At 32.6% G+C, this 22061-nt stretch overlaps 1 protein-coding gene across 1 annotated transcript in view; it reads right to left on the reverse strand.

Annotated features, from left to right (window-relative positions):
* The window catches only part of GALNT13 (polypeptide N-acetylgalactosaminyltransferase 13), a 595329-nt gene that overhangs the window by 118428 nt on the left and 454840 nt on the right, over positions 1-22061 (reverse strand). Inside the window, exon 9 of the mRNA XM_051986368.1 lies at positions 17095-17234. Within this exon, the coding sequence (XP_051842328.1) occupies positions 17095-17234 (140 nt within the window). The remainder of the gene's footprint in view (positions 1-17094; positions 17235-22061) is intronic.

The following is a 22061-nucleotide window of genomic DNA, read 5'->3' on the forward strand; positions in this document are numbered from 1 at the left end:
TATATACCTCAAGAACAATACTATATGAGATTAAAGTAAGATGGAAGTGGATAATCTTCAACAATGAGAAGATCCAATTCAGTTCCATTTGATCGATGATGAACAGAACCAGCTACACTCAGAGAAAGAACACTGGGAAATGAATGTGAAATGATTACATTTTTGTTTTTCTTTCCAGGTTATTTTTACCTTTCTGAATCCGATTTTTCTTGTGCACCAAGAGACCTGTTCAAATAAGTACAAATATATTGTATTTAAGATAAACTTTTAACATGTTTAACATGTATGAGACTGCCTGCCAAATATGGAAGGGGGTGCAGGAAGGAAGGGAAAAGTTGGAACAGAAATAATTTCAGGGGACAATGTTGAAAAATTATCCATGTGTAAAATCTGTCAATAAAAAGCTATAAAAAAGGAAATAATTCCTTTAAAATTAAAAAAAAAATAAGTTGAGCAGTTAGGTGCCACAGTGGATAGAGCAATAGGCCTGAAATGAAGAGGACCTGGGTTCAAATCTGGTCTCAGACACTTAACACTTCCTAATTGTGTGATCCTGGGAAAGCCACTTAATCCCAATTGCTTTAGCAAAAAACAAAAACAAAAACAAAAACCATGGAAATAATTATGTAAACTGATGCCAAATGAAGAGAGAAGCAGCAGGAGATCATTCTACCAGTAACAGTAAAATTGTAATGATGATCAGCTGTGAGAGACTTAACTGTTCAAGTCACTAAAATGATCCCTGACAATTCTAAAGGACTCAGGAAGAACACATACTATGAATTTTCTTGCTTTTTTTTGAATATAGTTAATTTATAAATGTTTTGCATGACTTCACATGCATAATTGATGTCATTTTACTTTATTTCTCAGTGAGTGGAAGAGGCACTCCAGAGAAGAAGAGAATTGAGAAGACAGATTTTTCAAAAATAAATGTTAAATTAATCAAAATAATCTGTTAAAATAGAAGGAGTATTATCAAAATTGCAAATTTGGTCACTTCTCCCTGGCTTCTGATTTTGAAAAAGGAATGTTTGTCTATTTTGACAATAAATCCTACCAGATATATTCCAAATACTCTTTTTCTAATGTCTTCTTTCTCTTTCTCTTCCTTTTCCTCTGAATTATCTTACTTATACATTCTTTTTCTGCTGAATGCTGCTGATTATTTCTATCCTCTACATGGGCCACAAATTTTATTTAAACAAAGAATAATAAAAATATCCTTTAGGGAACTGCTGCTGACACTTGTTAAAAAATGTGTTAAATTAATATGTGTTTTTAAATTCAGTTTGACCTGTTTGACACAAGTCAAATCCCTGTTGATGATTTCATCTTTATCCAAACATTTTAAGCTTTAGACTGAGAGAACTTCCAAACAATTTGATGATAGTAGTGTCTTTGCGGGGTTTTTTGTTGTGGTGAAGTAGCCAGATACCTGGAATAGCCAGATCATGCATAAGTTTCAAATTTATCTATATTAGCAACCTCCCATGGTTAATATATGTTGTACTATGATTCACTGGGAAGTAAGAATTCTTTTCTTTTCTTTTTTTTTTTTTTTTGGCTTTAGTTTTTATTTTTTTTCCTAATTACATGTTTTTTTAATTACATGTAATGACATGTAAAGATAGTTTTCAACAATCATCTTTGTAATATTTTGAGCTTCATTTTTTCCTCCCTCCCTCTCATCCCACATTCTTAAGACAGGAAGAAATCTGATATAGGTTATATATGTATAATAATATTAAACATATTTTCTCATTAGTCCTATTGTGAGAGAAGACTCAGAACAAAAGAGAGGAAAAGTATGAGGGAAAAAAAACCCCGCAAAAGTGAAAGTAGTATCCTTCAATCTGCATTCTTACTCTATGGTTTTCTCTGGATGTGGTCAACGTTTTCTATCACAAGTCCCTTGGAATTGTTTTGAATCATTGTAGTGCTGAGAAGAGCTAAGTCTATAATAGTTGATTATCACCAGATATTGTTCTTACTGTGTACAATGTCATCCTGGTTTCTGCTCTCTTCACTCAACATCAGTTCATGTAAGTTTTTTCAGGCTTTTTTGAAATGTGTCTGCTTATCATTTCTTCTAGCACACTACTATTGCATTACATTCATTCACCACAACTTGTTCAGTTATTCCTTAATTGATCAGCATACATTCAATTTCAATTCTTTGCCATCGCAAAAAAGAGTTTCTATAATTTTATTAATATAAATTTCTCTTTTTGGCATTAAAATCTCACAGTGATATTTCAGAATCAAATGATATTCCCAATTTTAGAACTCTTTGGACATAGTACAAAATTGTTTCCCAGAATAGTTGGATGAATTGACAACTCCATCAACAATACATTATTGTTCCAATTTCCTCACATCTCCACCAACATTTATTATTTTCTTTTCATGTCACATTAAGCAATCTAATAGGCATGAGGTGGTACCTTAGTTATCTAATTTACTATTTCTAATTAATGGGGATTTAGAATATTTTGTATGACTGAAGATAGCTTTAATTGGCTTATCTGAAAATTGCCTCTTCAAAGCCTTTGACCATTTATCAATTGAGAAATGATTTGTATTCTTACAAGTTTGATTCAGTTTTCTATAAATTTTTAAAATAGGGTCTTTATCAGAAACACTGGCTGTAAAAATTGCTTCCCTGTTTTCTGCTTTTCTTTGTTGTATCAGTTTTGCTGTGGGAAAAAAACTTTAAAATTAATATAATCAAAATAATAAAAAAAATAAAGTCAAAATTGCATTACATGGTATTCTTTACCTCATTTGGTTGCAAATTCTTCCCTTTTCCATGGATCTTTCAGGTAAACTGTTCCTTTTAATTTGCTTATGGTCAATCTTTATGTTTAACTTATGTACCCATTTTGACTTTATATACCTATGAGTTTCTTGACATTTTGCTTCTCCAGAGAAATTTTGTTATTACTTTTTCAAGTTCAATAAAATAATTTTTGGTAGTTTGCTTGATATGACACTGAAGTAGTTTTCTTATTCAGTGTCATATCAAGCAAACTACCAAGACTTAGGTAGCATGGTAATTTTTATTATGTGATCTCTGCCTACCCCTGAACAACTGACAGTTTTCCAATTGTTTAGATTCCAATAGATCCAAATGTGTAAAACATTTATATCTATTGAAATTTGAAATGGAATTTCTCTATCTTTTGCTGCTGGGCTTTGTTCATAATATGTAGAAATGCAACTTTGCTAAACCTGTTACTTGTTTGAAGTAGTTTTTCAGTTGATTCTTTAAAATTCTCTAAGTATAACATCATATTATCTGCAAAAGATGATAATTTTGTTTCCTTTTCATCTATCCTAATTACTTCAATTGTTTGTCTTCTCATTGCTAAAGCTAAAATTTGAAGTACAGTATTGAATAATAGCCAGGTCTAGGTACTATATTTGTATCATGAAAGGAATTTGGCATGACTCTATTTTCACCTATTATCACAATTTAAAAAATATATATATATTACTTTAATCTCCAATATTCAAAAGTACAAAAATATAAATTGAACTGTGAAATATTTTTTTAATAGCCAGGTATCTTTTGAGATGGATTCTTTTAATATTAACTCTACTTTCTTTTTTTATTATAACTTTTTATTGACAGTACATAAGCATGGGTAATTTTTTACAACATTATCCCTTGCACTCACTTCTGTTCCAACTTTTCCCTTCCCTCCCTCTACCCCCTCCCCCAGATGGCAGGCAGTCTTATGCATTTTAAATATGTTATAGTATATCCTAGATACAATATATGTGTGCAGAACCTAACAGTTCTCTTGTTGCACAGGACAAATTGGATTCAGAAGGTAAAAATAACCCGGGAAGAAAAACAAAAATGCAAACAGTTTACATTCATTTCCCATTTTTCTTTCTTTGGGTATAACTGCTTCTGTCTATCATTGATCAATTGAAACTAAATTAGATTTTCTTTTTGTCAAAGATATCCACTTCCATCAGAATACATCCTCATACAGTATAGTTGTTGAAAGGCATAATGATGTCCTGGTTCTGCTCATTTCACTCAGCATCAGTTCATGTAAGTCTTTCCAAGCCTCTCTGTATTCTTCCTGCTGGATATTTCTTACAGAACAATAATATTCTATAACATTTATATAGTACAATTTACCCAACCATTCTCCAGTTGATGGGCATCATTCATTTTCCAGTTTCTAGCCACCACAAAAAGGGCTGCCACAAATATTTTGGCACATACAGGTCCCTTTCCCTTCTTTAGTATCTCTTTAAGATATAAGCCCAGTAGTAACACTGCTGGGTCAAAGGGTATGCACAGTTTGATAACTTTTTGGGCATAATTCCAGATTGCTCTTCTGAATAGTTAGATTGGTTCACAACTCCACCAATAATGCATCAGTGTCCCAGTTTTCCCACATCCCCTCCAACATTCATCATTATTTTTTTCTGTCATCTTAGCCATTCTGACAGGTATATAGTAGTATCTCACAGTTGTCTTAATTTGCATTTCTCTGATCAATAGTGATTTGGAATATTCTTTCATATGAGTGGAAATAGTTTCAGTTTCATCATCTGAAAATTGTCTATTCATATCCTTTGACTATTTATCAGTTGGAGAATTGCTTGATTTCTTATAAATTAGAGTAAATTCTCTATATATTTTGGAAATGAGACCTTCATCAGAACCTTTAACTCAAAATGTTTTCCCAGTTTGTTGCTTCCCTTCTAATATTATTTGCATTAGTTTTGTTTGTACAAAGACTTTTTAATTTGATATAATCAAAATTTTCTATTTTGTCATCAATAATGATCTCTCGTTCTTCTTTTGTCACAAATTTCTTCCTCCTCCACAAGTCTGAGAGGTAAATTATCCTATGTTCCTCTCATTTATTTATAATCTTGTTCTTTATACCTAAATCATGGACCCATTTTGATCTTATTTTGGTGTACAGTGTTAAGAGTGGGTCCATGCCTAATTTCTGCCATACTAATTTCCAGTTTTCCCACAAGTTTTTCTCAAATTATGAATTCTTATTCCAAAAGTTGGAATCTTTGGGTTTATCAAACACTAGGTTGCTATAGTTATTGACTATTTTGTTCTATGAAGCTAACCTATTCCACTAATCAACTAATCTGTTTCTTAGCCAAAAGGTTTTGGTGACCACTGTTTTACAATATAGTTTAAGATCTGGCACAGCTAGGCGACTTTCATTTGATTTTTTTTTTCATTAATTCACTTGAAGTTCTCAACCTTTTGTTCTTTGATATGAATTTTGTTGTTATTTTTTTTAAGTCATTAAAATAGTTTCTTTGGAGTCTGATTGGTACAGCACTAAATAAATAGATGAGTTTAGGGAGTATTGTCATCTTTATTATATTTGCTCGGCTTATCCAGGAGCATTTAATATTTTTCCAATTATTTAAATCTGACTTTATTTGTGTGGAAAGTGTTTTGTAATTGTGCTCATATAATTCCTGACTTTCCTTTGGTAGATTCCCAAATATATTATGCTATCAACAGTTATTTTGAATGGAATTTCTCTTTGTATCTCTTGGTGTTGGATTTTGTGGCAGTATTAAAAATGCTGAGGATTTATGTGGAATTCTTTTGTATCCTATAACTTTGCTAAAGTTGTGAATTATTTCTAATAGCTTTTTAGAAGAATCTCTGGGGTTCTCTAAGTATACCATCATATCAGCTACAAAGAGTGATAATTTGGTTTCCTCATTACCTACTCTAATTCCTTTTATCTCTTTCTCAACTCTTATTGCTGAGGCTAGTGTTTCTAATACAATATTGAATAATAATGGTGATAGTGAGCAACCTTGTTTCACTCCTGATCTTACTGGGAATGGTTCAAGTTTATCCCCATGGCATATGATGCTTACTGATGGTTTTAAATATATGCTCCTGACTATTTAAGGAAAAGTCCATTTATTCCTATACTCTTAAAAAATTTTTTTTCTTAATTAGGAATGAATGTTGGATTTTATCAACTGCTTTTTCTGCAACTATTGAGATGATCATATGGCTTTTGTTAATTTGGTTATTGATATAGTCAATTATGCAAATAGTTTCCTAATGTTGAACCAGCCCTGCATTCCTGGTATAAATCCTACTTGGTCATAATGTATTATCCTGGGAATGATTTTCTGTAATCTTTTTGATAATATTTTATTTAAGATTTTAGCTTCAATATTTATTAGGGAGATAGGTCTATAATTTTCTTTCTATGTTTTCAACCTACCTGGTTTAGGTATCAATACCATATCTGTGTCATAAAAGGAATTTGGTAGGGTTTCTTCGAATCCTATTTTTTCAAATAATTTATATAGCATTGGAGTTAATTGTTCTTTAAATATTTGGTATAGTTCACATGTAAATCCATCTTGTCCTGAGGATTTTTTCTTAGGGAGTTGATTAATAGCTTGTTCTATTTCTTTTTCTAAGATGGGACTGTGTAACCAATTTACTTCTTCCTCTGTTAATCTGGGCAAGCTATAGTTTTAAAGGTATTCTTCCATTTCATTTAAGTTATTGAATTTATTGGCACAAAGCTGGGCAAAGTAATTTCTAATTATTGCTCTAATTTCCTCTTCATTAATGGCAAGTTCTCTCTTTTCATTTTTAAGACTAACAATTTGATTTTCCTCTTTCCTTTTTTTTAAATCAGATTTACTAAGGATTTATCTATTTTGTTGGTTTTTGTCATTGAACCAACTCTTAGTTTTATTAATTAAGTCAAGACTTTTTTTATTTTCAATTTTATTGCTCTCTACTTTTATTTTTAGAATTTCAAGTTTAGTGTTTGACTCGGGGTTTTTAAATTGTTCCTTTTCTAGCATTTTTATTTGCAAGGCCAATTCATTGACCCTCTCTTTCTCTATTTTGTGGAAGAAGGCCTTTTGAGATATGAAATTTCCACTTATTACTGCTTTGGCTGCATCCCACACATTTTGGTATGATGTCTCATTATTGTCATTTTCTTGGGTGAAGTTATTAATTATGTCTATGATTTGCTGCTTCAACCAATCATTCTTTAGTATGAAATTATTTAGGTTCCAATTATATTTTGGTCTACTTTGCCCTGGTTTTTTGTTGAATGTAATTTTCATTGCATTGTGGTCTGAAAAGGATGCATTTACTATTTCTGCCTTACTGCATTTGAGTTTGAGGTTTTTTTATGTTCTAATATATGGTCAGTTTTTGTATAGATTCCATGAACTGCCCAAAAGAAAGTGTATACCTTTCTGTCTTCATTTCATTTTCTCCAAAGATCTATCATATCTAACTTTTCTAGTATTCTAGTTACCCCTTTGACTTCTTTCTTATTTATTTTGTGGTTTGATTTATCTAATTCTGAGAGTGCAAGGTTGAGATCTCCCACTATTATAGTTTTGTTGTCTATTTCTTCTTGCAGCTCTCTTAATTTCTCTTTTAAGAATTTAGATGCTACACCACTTGTGTATATATGTTTAGTATTGATATTGCTTCATTATCTATGCTACCCTTTAGCAAAATATAGTGCCCTTCCTTATCTCTTTTGATTAGATCAATTTTGCTTTTGCTTGATCTGAGATCAGGATGGCTATCCCTGCTTTTTTGACTTCACCTGAAGCATAGTAGATTTTGTTCCAACTTTTTACCTTTACTTTGCATGTATCTCCCTGCTTCAGGTGTGTTTTCTGGCTTTTAATCCATTCTGCTAACTGCTTTGTCTTTATGGGGGAGTTTACCCTGTTCACATTTATGATTAAAATTACCAATTCTGTATTACTTGCCATCTTATTAACCCCTGTTTATGCTTTTCTCCTTTCCTTCCCCCACTATTAAACTTGTGAAGAACCACTTGCTTCTCACAGCCCTCCCATTTTAGTATTCTTCCCCTCATCTTAGAGTTCCTCTCCCTTTCTTACTTCTTTTCCTTACAATTTCTGTATTACCTTCTACTTACCTTACTCTTTCCCTTTTCACTTTTCACCTCCCACTTTTCAATGAGATGAGAGAAGTTTTACCATAAATCGAATATGTCCAATATTTTTTCTCTTTAATCCAATTCTGATGACAGTAAGATACACACTATGTTCATCCTCCTCCAGTCTTTCTCTTAGATATATTGTTATATCTAGGTTTCCTTTGCCTCTTCGTTAGATGTAGTACTCCCACTTTACCCTTTTCCTGGTGCAATTTCCTTTCCACCTCTAGTTTCTGGTACAAAGTATACATGTGTTCTTTATATATCTTTATAGCAGATATATAGTTCCCAAGATTTCCTTTTACCTTTTTAGGTTCCTCTTGAGTTTTATATTTGTAGATCAAACTTTTTGTTTAATTCCAGTTTTTTCATCAGAAATAGATGGAATTCACTTATTTCATCAAATGTCCATCTTCTTCCCTGGGAAAAAAAATGCTCATATTGTCTGGGTAAATTATTTTTGGCTGTATACCAAGTTCCTTAGCTTTTCAGAATATTAGATTCCAGGCCCTTCAATCCTTTAATGTGGACACTGCTAAATCCCGTGTACTCCTTATTGTGGCTTCTTTATATTTGAATTGATTTTTGCTAGCAAGTTGCAGTATTTTTGCCTTCATCTGATAGTTCTGGAATTTGGCCACTATATTTCTTGGTGTTTTGATTTTAGGGTCCCTTTCAGTAGGTGAACAATGAATTCTTTCAATGTCTATTTTACCCTCTGTTTCTATAACATCTGGGCAGTTCTCCTTGATAATTTCCTGGAAAATTGTATCTAAGCTCTTTTTTTCATCATATTTTTCAGAAAGTCCAATAATTCTCAGATTCTTTCTCCTAGATCTATTTTCCAGGTCTGTTGTTTTCCCAAGAAAGTACTTGACAATTGTTTCCCATTGTTTCTTTTTTGTTTTGTTTTGTTTTGTTTGAGTGATTCTTGGTGTCTCCTTGAGTCATTCATTTCCATTTGTTTGATTCTGATTTTTAATGAATTATTTAGAGCTATTTTCTTTTTCCAATTCACTAATTCTGTTTTTCAAGGATTTGATTTCTTTATTCACTCTATCTTTAAATGAGCAGATGACTTATCCAAACTCTCTTGCCAAGCTTCCTTTTCCTTTTCCCATTTTTCTTCTAGCTCTCTTGTGAGAGTCTTTTTAATTTCTTCTATGAGAGTCTCGTGTGTTGAAGACCAGATCATAACCACGTTTGGTGATTCATCTCGAAAGAGTCTGTTGTTAGTTTCCTCAAAGTTTAAAGTCTGCTCTCAATCCATATAGAAACTATCAGTAGTTAGAGTTTGTTTTAATTTTTTGCTCGTTTTGTCAAAGAAGAATCAAAGAAAACAAACAACAACAACAACAACAACAACAACAACAACAACAACAACAAAACAAATGCAGTTTCCTTTTTTTTTTGCGGGGGGGAGGGGGAAGGGAGTGCTGGATAATGTTACCGAGCTTCCTCTACAGACTGCAGAGGCAACTGTGAGGCACTAGAGGGACAGAAATGGCTGAACTGCATCTGTGCTCTGAGATTCTGAGAGTGTGCTGAATCACTCCAGGTGGGTGTGGCCAGGTCCTAAGTGACCTTAGCTTTTTAAGGCTATAGTCTTTACCCTCTGTGTTTTTAGCTTCTCTGCTTGTCTACTGGCTTGCTGCCAGGGCAAAATAGCCAACACTATGGTAAAGCTCTCCCTGCAGAAAAGACTGAGATCACATTCCACCCCCTTCAGGTCTGCTCAGGTGTGAGCTGCCTGCCTTACTCTGCTGTACTGCCACTGTCTGCCTTCACTCAGCACCCGATCTAACTGTGCCCACCCACAAGCAAAAACAGACCTTTTCTGGCAAATTTCGAGCATATCTTCTCTTGGTAATTATTTGTGTCTTTTTTCAGTTAAGCACTAATTCCAAGGTTTGTCAAGAAAGAAATTATTTTGAGAGAAAAGATGGAGCTTAAATAGATGTGTGTATCCTCTCCACCATCTTGGCCAGAAGTTCACAAATAATTTTTTATATTATTACAATTAATTGTTTTTTATTTGCTTTATAGAATTGACTTGTAAATCCATCAGGTTTTTGAGATTTTTTCTTAGAGAGCTTATTAATGGCTTGTTCAATTACTTTTCTTCTAAGTTGTGATTATGTATTTTATTTCACCATCTATTAATTTGGGTAGTTTATAATTTTGAAAACCTTCATCCATTTCACTTAGATTGTCAAATTAATTGGCATACATTTGGGCAAAATAACTTCTAATTATTGTTTTAATTTCTTCTTCATTGGTGGCAAATTCATCACTTTCATTTTTAATACTAGTAATTTGTTATTTTTCTTTTGTCAGATCAAATCAATTAAATTTTTATTTATTTTCTTGTTTTCTTTATTAATTCATAGTTTTCTTCCTTTAATTTTATAATCTATCCTTTGATTTTCCAAATTTCTAATTTTGTGTTTAATTAGGAATTTTAATGTGTGCTTTCTGTACCTTTTTAGTTGCATGTCTAGTTCACTGATCTCCTATTTCTCCATTTTCATTCATGTAAACATTTAGAAATATAAAAATTTCCCAAACATTTGCATTAACCATGTCCTGTAATTTTTGCTATGTTTTCTCATTATTGTATCCTCTTGGATGAAACTGTTGATTCTGATTTTTGTTTGACCCACTCATTCTTTAGGATTAGAGTTAAGTTTCTAATTAGTTTTTGTACTATCTTTTCATGGTCTTTTACTTATAATTTTATTATATTATGATTTGTGAAGGATGCATTTATAATTTCTGCCTTTCTATCTTTGATTGTGAACTTTTATGTGTTATTATTTGATAAATATTTGTGTACATACCATGTGTTGCTGAGGAAAAGGTGTATTTTTCTTGTTTTTTTTTTTGTTGTTGTTGTTGTTGTTGTTGTTTGTTTTGTTTGTTTTGTTTTATTTTGTTAAATTTTTTTTTTGCTACAGTTATCTGTTTCTGAGAGGGAGAGGTTGACTTTCCACTAATATAGATTTGCTGTCTATTTCTTCCTTTAACTTTCTTAACTTCTCCTCTAATAATTCATATGTTTTAATACTTGGTGCATATATGTTTAGTATTGATAGTACTTTATTGTGTATGATACCTTTTAGCAAGATGCTGTTTCTCTGCTAATCTCCTTTAGTTAGATCTATTTTTTGCTTTTGTTTTGTCTAAGATCAGGATTGCTACTCCTGCTTTTTTTCCCCCTAACTTCAGCTGAAGCAAAATTGATTCTACTCCAGCCCTTTATGTCTACTTTATTTGTGTCTCTATGGTTCAAGTGCAAGATACTGTAGAATTCTGATTATTAATCCCCTCCACTACTCTTTTTCATTTTATGGGAGAGTTCATCCAATTCATATTCATGGTTACAATTACTGTGAATTTCCCTTCATCTCAATTCCTTCTTTTTATACTTTTATCTTTCACCCTTTCTCTCCTCACCAGTGTTTTACTTCTAACCACCTCCCTCTATATGCTTTCCTTTCTATAAGTCTCACTTAGCTTATTAAATCATATGAATGAAAGCTAATGATTGTGAAAGAGGCTATGAAGAGTCTGTAACTCTAATGGGAAAAACAAACAAACAAATAAACAAACAAACAAAAAACTCTATTAGCCTGAAAAAGACTCATGTATATTCTCCTGGCAATCAGTAGGTTGTGACATAACCTGAGAGTTAGTTAATCATTCAATAAATAATTATTGTAAGCCCATAACCTAGATCCTTTGTTGTATTTATTGTATAGCAAATCCTTTTGTCATACATCTAATTATACTTCCAATGGATAGCAGTCCCAGCCCAGACTATGAACAAATTGGACTAAGTGAAAAAAAAATTTAAAAATCCAATGAAACTTTGGATAACCCTAACCCTAATTATTTTGCCTTTAAAAAGCCTGTAATGTATCTTATAACGGAAGTATAAAACAACAGAAACTGTTATTTTATTCTCTGAGACTGAGACAGACAGATAGAGACAAAGACACACAAAGTGATAGTTACAAAGATTCAGAGACACAGAGAAAGACAAAGGCAGAAACAGAGAGAGTCAAAGAAAGAGAAAGAGAGACAGAAATCCTGAATGAATCTTGGACTAAGATGAACTATAGAATTGATCTCAGAGACAAGCAAGCAGAAGACTCTGATAGAGGTCAGTTAAGCTCTATGGTCCTACCCTTTGGGTAGATAGTTCAGTCTGAAATCCAAGTTTTGTCAAACTACTCAGACCCAGTTTTTGTGGAATTTTCAAGTAATCTCACTTTTCCATGCTCTGTCAGGAATCCCAGTTATGTCACTGAGGTTAAATTTTTCCCTATAAAATCTATTCATGGGCTATCCTATGGAAGCTACCCTCTTTTGGGTCAGTTTGCCATGGCACACTGCCTCTTGATGTCTTTCTGCTTACCTCTACTCTTCTATGCCATGTAGTATCTCCTCTAACTTCACTATGCTTCTCAACCCCATTCTTATTACTAACTAACTCTTTTAGGCTAAGTCCCTTTCAGGATTTAGCTTGCCAGGTAAGGGCATGCCCCAACCTCATGGGGTGCTTCTTTTCTACTTTGCAATTGTGAGTGCCACTAAGGAAAATGATTTTCAGATGCTCTCCCACTCTGTTTCATATTTACAATTCTCAGTGTCTTTTGGGTCCTTTCATTTTGTCTGTCACCTCTTCTCTAAATAAATCTACCTTTTGCCAAAGAGAATTGCCATTTAGAATTCTTCACATTGTTCAAACCCTAACTTTTGGTGCCAAACCGCACATTGTAGATCACATCATAGAGACAGAGAAACAGAAACAGAGAGACAGAGAGTCTGAGACAGATAGAAATACAGAGACATAAGACAGAGACACAGAGAAACAGTCATACAGAGACTGACACCCAAAGACTGAGACACAGAAAGAAACATGGAGAGAGACAAAGTGCGACAGAGACAGACACACAGAGAGAGAGACAGATGGAAAGAGAGACATACAGATGGAAAGAGAGACAGAGACAGAGAGAGAGAGAGAGAGAGAGAGAGAGAGAGAGAGAGAGGGAAAGAGAGAGAGAGAGAGAAAACACTTATAAGAGAGGTAGAACCAAGATGGAAGAATAGAGAGGCACTCAGCTAAGCTCTCTCAAATTTTTCTCTAAATAACTCAAAAATAATTCCTTAGAGTTCTGGAATGTCAGAATCTACAAAAGATTGGATGAAATGATTTTCTAGTCCAAGAAAACTTTGAAAGTCAACAGAAAAGATCTGTCCCACCAGAGTAGTGGTGAAGCTTAGAAAGCAGGAGTTTAAAGGCAGCTGCACTGTCAGAAGTGGCAGCTTTAGGAGTTCTCTGTCCAAGGACAGTGGAGGGAAGAAGAGGGCAAAAAACTGTTCTGAAGAAAACTGGAAACAGAGAGTAATATAAAGAGGATTTTCTTTAAAGTAATTGCAGAAAATATAACATACTGGGGAGTCTATCTATCAAGGCAAATTCAAGAACTATATGAACACAATTACAAGACACTTTTCATGCAAAGAAAGTCAGATCTAAACAACAGGAGAATTATTAACTGCTCATCAGTAGGTTGAGCCAACATAATAAAAATGACACTTGTACCTAAGCTAATTAATTTATTAAATGTCATATCAGTCAAATTAAAAAAATTGAAAGATATTTGGGGGCTTGTGGTCTAGATTTTTATTTATCTATTTTATTTTCCAAATAACTGGGACAACTTAACTTTTATTCCTGTGAAGTTGTCCCTTATGATTTCTTGAAATATAACACTGAAAAACTGTCTTTAATAAAAAGGCAATGGTGATTCAAATGAAATTATTTGACTATTGACTCAAATTTACCTGGCTTTAATTCAATAACCAATGATATCTCCCAGACCAAGCCTCTTTTGTTCATTGTTTAGATTTTGATGGCTTAAAATCCAATTGTTTTCTGTTGTGGCCAGAAAGTCTTCCTCGCCCACATTGAAACATCTGTGACAGTAAATTAGCGTATTTTTGTCTTAATTCTTACCTAACTTTTAGTCATTAGACAGACATTATGTCAGATAAACTGAGACCTTGGAAATCTTCAATGTAGAAAGGCTAAAGTAAATCCTTAATGTAGAAAGGCCCATTACATTCTGAGCTATTACCAATTGTCATGACTTTTATTTTTCTACCGAACACTGATAACTGGAAGAAAGAGTTTCAGTATCATGAGGAAGTGAATATGAAATCTTCATGTCATTGCAATGTGATACTATCAGTTTTGAGGATGAAGGATGTACAATAACATCCCAAAGGGGAAAAAAGTGTGTGTGTGTGTGTGTGTGTGTGTGTGTGTGTGTGTGTGTGTGTGTAATTTTTATAGCAGCTCTTTGTGGTGGCAAAGAATTAGTAATTGAGAGGATGCCCATCAGCTGAGCAATAGTTGAACAAGTTGTGGTAGATGATTATGATAGAATACTATTGTGTTATAAGAAATGATGATTAAAGCACTTTTCAGAAATAGAAAATGCCTGGGAAGATTTACATGATCTGATACAAAGTGAAATGAGCAAAACCAGAACATTGGATCATCAATGATGAATGATTTATTCTGCTCAATACAATAACCCAAGAGAATTTCAAAAGTTTTATGATAATAAATGCTGTGCACGTCAACAGAAAGAACTGATATAATCTGAATGCAGATTGAAGTGTACCTAAAAAAAATCTTTATTATTCTACAAGGAAATTTTTTGCAACATGGCTAATATGGAAATTACTTGTATGACAGCATGAATATAATGTATATCAACTGGCTTTCCTTCTAAGAAGTAGGAAAGGGAGTGCTGGAGGGAAATACTTTTTTATTATGCGTCCTAGTAAATTCATCTGACATTTTTGCAGTGGTCAAATCAACCAAAAAAAAGATAAAATTTGTGAGATCATTTCTGCTGAAAGTTTCAAAGGACAGAGTCTTATTTCTACTAAGCTGAGAATTTTAAGAGAAGGAAAGATAAGAATGAAGGAGCTCTTTCCTCTCTGTAGAAATACATGGTTCTATAAACTAAAAATCTATTGTTGAAGGGAGATGTTTTCTAATATTTGCTTTCAAATCATGATGGCATAATTTTATATATTACATATTGAAATATTCAGCTAATCCTTGAGGAATAAAACTCTCTACAATTATTAAAAGTAGAAACTGAAATTTTAGGTCTTAATAGGTCAGTTTTCTCTTTGTCTTGCCTGAATTCAACCTCCACAACTTACCACTTAGAAATCATGTTTCTCTATTCCCTTTATGTATTGTCTTCTTCCTTAAGAATGTTTGTTCTTTGAGGGCAAGATTTGTTTTGCTTGCTTTTATTTATATATCCAGCATTTAACTGGAACATATTAAGTGCTTAATAAATGCTTTATATCATTTCTTGTATTGCTCCTTCCCTCTACCCTCCATCACTGTTTTCTCTTCTCCTTTCCTCTTCTTTCTCTCTCTAAAGGAGAATAATAAGGAAAATGATGCAAACTAAAAGATATTTTATATTTGAGGAGAGCACCATGCAATAGGTCTTACAGCCTGGTATTATATGATATAAATGAGGTAATAGTGTTATCCACATTTCTCTTAAGATTATCAATGTCTTGAAGAAAAAATCCCTGATGTGAGAAAATTTTCTATGAATATTACAGATTCAATTTTGTAGTGTTTATTTACTTTTAATATACATTATTTTATGAATCATGGTGAGGGAGAAAAATAAAAATAAAAAGGAAAAACAATGGGAGAGATTTAAAAAAAAAACAGAAAAAAGAAATGAACATAGCATTGTTGATTTACATTCAGTCTCTTTAGTTCTTTTTTTTGATGCAGGTGGCATTTTCTGTGCAGTCTATTAGGATTGCTTTGGATCACTGAACTACTGAGAAGAACAAAGCCTTTCATAATTGATCATCACACATTCTTTCTGTTATTGTGTACAATGTATTCCTGATTCTGCTTGTTTTACTAAGCATTAGTTCATATAAATCTTTCCAGGCCTTTCTATTATCAGTTTGTTCATAATTTTTAACAAATAATAATATTCCATTATCTTCATGCACCACAACATTTTTAGACATCTCCCAATTGGTGGGTATCCACTCCTTTTCCAATTCTCTGCTATTACAAAAAGACCTGCTATAAACATTTTTGCACATGTGAATCCTTTGTGATTTCTTTGGGATAGAGACACAGTAATGGCTCTGCTGGGCCAAAGGGTATGCACTATTTTATACCTTTGGACATAGTTCCAAATTGCTCTCCAGAATGGTTAAATAATTTCATAACTCCACTAATAATGCATTAGTGTCCCAGTTTTCCCCCAAGATTTATTGTTATATTTTCCTGTCATCTTAACCAATTTGAGAGGTATGAGGAGGTACCTCAGAGTTGTTTTAATTTGCATTTTTCCAATCATGAGTGATTAGAGCATTTTTTCATATAACTATAGATGCCTTTAATTTCATCATCTGAAAATTGTCTATTCATATCTTTGACCATTTATCAATTGGGGAATTACTTGTATTCTTATAAATTTGACACAGTTCTTTATATATTTTAGAAACAAGACCTTTATCAGAAATACTAGTTGTAAAGATGTTTTATTCCCAGCTTTGTACTATCTTTTTAATCTTGTTTAATTTAGTGTAATCAAAGTTGTTCATTTTGCCTTTCATAATGTTATGGTCATAAATTCCTCCCTTCAAAGATATGATAGGTAAATTATCCTTTGTTCTCATAATTTGTTTGTGGTATCCTCCTTCATGATCAAATCATATATTTTTGACCATTTTGACCTTATTTAGTATGACTTTATTTTAGATGTAGGTCTTTGCTGTTTCTGATATATTTTCCAGTTTTTCTAGCAATTTTTGTCAAATAGTGAGTTCAGATTCAATTTCTGTTACTGTATACTGTTATAGTGATGAAAATCTTCATGCTTTCTGAACAAATCCTTCAAATGAAATTGAAAATTCATTTAAAATACATCAAGTTTGTATCTCCATAAATAATTTAGCTAAAATATGAAAAAAATCTTTAGAAATAACACTACTCACAAAATATATTTAGAAGAACCAAAATAAATCATACCTCACCAAGTGAGTAATACCGTCTTGGTATCTGGGAATCAGGGTAAATGTTTTCTAGGTACCAAGAAAAGGGTTTACACTTCAAATTTTCTCTCAGTGCTTTTCTGATAGATACATCTCCATAATCCACTTTGACAACACCTGGAATTTTTCAGAGAAATACAAAAATTAGTTTTTATTATCTTTGCAGCAAAATAACAAAAAAGAAACCACTGATCACCTTTATTATCATTGTTTAAATTTTGATAATTATTGTTCAATAGTATGTACATGTATGTGCAAATGCAGATACAATGGATGACTCTCCTCTTGTCAACTAATTTAGCCAAAAAAAAATACTGAATGGAAAGTTTTCTTAGTTAGAATTCACATTTTCTCTCAAATATTTTGATAAAAAACCTAATAACATCTGATATGTTTTAGGACTGTATTATCTATTTACTTTTTAAAAAGCTTTATCAGTCATTTTTTTTTTTTTAGTTTCCCATCAGTTCCCTTGATATTTCATTTTATACTTCAACACAAATATGCATGCACACACACACACATGCACACACACACACACACATACACATTTTCTCTTCTAAAAAAAGAAAGGAAAAAAAAAGAAGGTAAGCAAAAAAAAAAACTCATAATAGTGGTTTCTTTCTCATGTTTTCTCTGGAGAAGATGTTCATCGCTGATGTCAAACAATAAACAACATCATTTTATTCTTTTTATCTTAATCATTGCAATTCATTGTTTTCTGGTTCTGATTACTCTTACTGATTCATAAAAGTTTTTCCAGACTTGCTCATATCAATTATTTCTTACAAGAAAATCTTATTACATTTGTCACTGTGTTCAACCATTTCCCAGTGCAGAAGCACCACTTTGTTTCCCAGTTCTTTCTTATCACAAAAAAACACAGCTGTGGATAATTTGACTTATAGGGACCTTTTATGTCTTTGATTCCTTTAAGGTATATGTCCAGAATTGTTTTTGATTTTTGAGAAAATGATATTATTGTTTAAAAAACTCTATTGACAGAAATGTCATGTTATCTCTATCAAAGTTTTCAGTTCCTTGACATATAAAGAGGAGTGTTAAATAATTTAATTTTTCAGAGTTGGCTAACTAGTCTACAGTATTAAAATATCATCAAGGGCATAGTAGAGTAGCAGGAGGAAGTTAATTTCAGGTATTGCCTCTATAACTTTATAATATATTAGACTCAATAATAATCAGGAAATAAAATTTTAAAAAATTACTGCCCGATTAAGTTTAAAGAGACAACTAGAGAAATTTATGGTCCCTGAGGACAAACTTGTCCAGAAGCACTGCACAGGACATTTTAGAACCCATAGAAACAAGACTAGACTTTGCCCTGAGTCAGGAAGTACTAGGGTAGGAACAAATTCCAGGGTGTCCTTGGACTAATGCATTGTCCAGGTACCATCTGCCATTCAGTAACTTACTACACAGTTTTTTTATCATGGATTCAAAGAAAAATCATAAGGGAATCTTATCTAAGATTCTATGTTTTCTAAGTAAAATGCAAGTTTTGAAGGAAAGACTATCCAGATAACTATCACACCAGAAGAAGAACAGAGACTCAATTTTACCCTCTTGTTCAGCTTGAAACCTATTAGGAAATAACTAGAGCCAAGCATCCCAGACCAAAAGGGAGCCAATAGTTTGGGTACAGTAAACCTTCCAAGTGACCTAGTCCAAATGAAAGTCAAAGTCAAGAAATACACTGGAAAAGTAAAAATAAGTAAACAAAAATAATCTTTCAAAAATGTTCAAAAACAAAAAAAATCCTGTGGTAACAGGAAGCTCAATATAAACTCTGAAAAGAGAATGCTTCTGAAACATTTATAACCAAAAACTTAGAAAAAGACATAGCTTATGCAAGAATTTGTAAAAAGAGAGTGCCAAATTCATTTTAAAATCCAAAATCAAGTTGTATAAGAAAAAAATTTAAAAGGTTATATAAGAAAATATGGAAATAAATTAAGAACTTGGAACAATAGGTGCAAAATCATAAGAAATAAACCCGAAAATAAGAATTGATCAAATAAAGTTAATGACTCCATAAGAAATCAAGAAATATTGAAAATGTTGAAAGACTGAAAATATAATAAAATATACAGCATATGTAAAACAGATCAAGCAGAGATAATTTGAAAATCACAGGATTCCCTGAAAATCATGAAAAAAAAGGATTCTAAAATCATATTTTAAGAAATCTTAAAAAGAAACCTGTCTAGATCTAGAATCAGAGGCCAAGTAGAAAAAGAATAAATGCTCATCATCTACTGAAAAGAAAATTCTTAGAAATATTATAGTCAAAGTGCAAAATTCTCAAATTGAATACAAAAAAAAAAAAAAGCACAGAGGAACTATAGTCAGAATTAAGCAAGATTTAGCAGATACAAATATAAAGAAATGAAAAGCCTGGAACAAAACATTCTAGAAGGCAAATATATATGTACATGTACATATAGGCTTAAAGTTAAGAATAAATTACCTAGGAAAATAATTCCTCCATGGAGGAAATTAATTTTTTTTAAATAATTTTTTATTGTCAGAGCCCATGCCTGGGTAATTTTTTTTACAACATTATCCCTTTCACACACTTCTGTTCCGATTTTTCCCCTCCCTCCCTTCACCCCCTCCCCCAGATGGCAAGTAGTCCTATACAAGTTAAATATGTCACAGTGTATTCTAGATACAATATATGTGTGCAGAACTGAACTTTTTTTTTAATAATTATAACTTTTTATTGACAGAACCCATGGCAAGGTAATTTTTTACAACATTATCCCTTGCACTCACTTCTGTTCCAATTTTTCCCCTCTCTCTCTCCACCCCCTCCCCTAGATGGCAAGCAGTCCACATATGTTAAATATGTCACAGTATGTCCTAGATACAATATATGTGTGCAGAACCAAACAGTTCTCTTGTTGCACAGGGAGAATTGGATTCAGAAGATAGAAATAGCCCAGGAAGAAAAATAAAACTGCAAACAGTTTACATTCATTTCCCAGTGTTCTTTCTTTGGGTGTAGCTGCTTCTGTCCATCATTGATCAATTGAAACTGAGTTAGGTCTCTTTGTCAAAGAAATCCACTTTCATCAGAATATATCTTCAAACAGTATCATTGTTGAAATATATAATGATCTCCTGGTTCTGCTCATTTCACTTAGCATCAGTTCATGTAAGTCTCTCCAAGACTCTCTGTAGTTATCCTGCGGATTATATATGGAATAATATGCCATAACATTCATATACCACAATTTACCCAACCAATCTCCAATTGATGGGCATCCATTCATTTTCCAGTTTCTGGCCACTACAAACAGGGCTGCCACAAACATTTTGACACATACGGGTCTCTTTCCCTTTTTTAGTATTTCTTTGGGATATAAGCCCAATAGAAACACTGCTGGATCAAAGGGTATGCCCAGTTTGATAACTTTTTGGGCATAATTCTAGATTGCTCTCCAGTATAGTTGGATTCATTCACAACTCCACCAACAATGCATCAGTGTCCCAGTTTTCCCGCATTCCCTCCAACATTCATCATTCTTTTTTTCTGTCATCTTAGCCAATCTGACAGGTGTGTAGTGGTATCTCAGAGTTGTCTTAATTTGCATTTCTCTGATCAATAGTGATTTGGAACACTCTTTCATATGAGTGGTAATAGTTTCAATTTCATCATCTGAAAATTGTCTGTTCATATCCTTTGACCACTTATCAATTGTAGAATGGCTTGATTTCTTATAAATTAGAGTCAATTCTCTATATATTTTGGAAATGAGGCCTTTATCAGAACCTTTAACTGTGAGGATGTTTTCCCAGGTTTTTGCTTCCCTTCTAATCTTGTTTGCATTAGTTTTATTTGTATAAAGGCTTTTTAATTTGATGTAATCAAAATTTTCTATTTTGTGATCAGTAATGGTCTCCAGTCCATCTTTGGTCACAAATTTCTTTACCCACTTTACCCTTTTTCTGGTACAATGTCCTTTGCACCTCTAGTTTCTAGAACAAGGTATACATATATTCTTTATACATCCTTACAGCAGAAATATAGTTCCCAAGATTTCTTTTTACCTTTTTAAGTTTCTCTTGAGTTCTATATTTGTAGATCAAACTTTTTGTTAAATTCTGTTTTTTTTTCATCAAAAATAGGTGCAATTCACTTATTTCGTTGAATGACCATCTTCTGGCTGGGTAGGTTATTTTTAGTTGCATACCGAGTTCCTTAGCCTTTCAAAACACCATATTCCAGGCCCTTTGATCTTTTAAAGTGGATGCTATTAGATCTTGGATAAACCTTATTATGGCTCCTCCATATTTGAATTGGGTTTTTCTAGCCGCTTGCAGTATTTTTTCCTTCGTCTGAGGGTTGGCTTTTTGGCCACTATATTTCTTGGTGTTTTGATTTTAGAATCCCTTTCAGTAGATGATCGATGAATTCTTTCAATGTCTATTTTATCCTCTGTTTCTATGACTTCTGGACAATGATAATTTCCTGGAAAATAATGTCTAGGCTCTTTTTTTCATCATACTTTTCTGGGAGTCCAGTAATTCTCAGATTGTCTCTCCTGGATCTATTTTCCAGGTCTGTTGTTTCCCCAAGAAAGTATTTCACATTCTCTTCCATTGTTTGATTTTTTTTGGATTTGCTTGACTGATTCTTCTTGTCTCCTCAAGTCATTCAATTCCTTTTGTCCGATTCTGATTTTCAATGAAATATTTTCTTCAATCAATTTTTTCATATCTTTTTCTAATTGTCCAATTGAGTTCTTTTGTTCTATGGAATTTTTTTCCATTTCGCCAATTTTATTTTTTAGAGAGCTATTTTCTGTTTCCAGTTCACTAATCCTATTTTTCAAAGATTTGATTTCTTTATCCACTCTGTCTTTAAATGAGTGGGATGACTTTTCCAGACATTCTTGCCAAGCCTCCCTCTCCTTTTCC

This window comes from Antechinus flavipes, chromosome 3 (assembly GCF_016432865.1).
Source record: "Antechinus flavipes isolate AdamAnt ecotype Samford, QLD, Australia chromosome 3, AdamAnt_v2, whole genome shotgun sequence".
Classification (NCBI taxonomy): domain Eukaryota; kingdom Metazoa; phylum Chordata; class Mammalia; order Dasyuromorphia; family Dasyuridae; genus Antechinus; species Antechinus flavipes.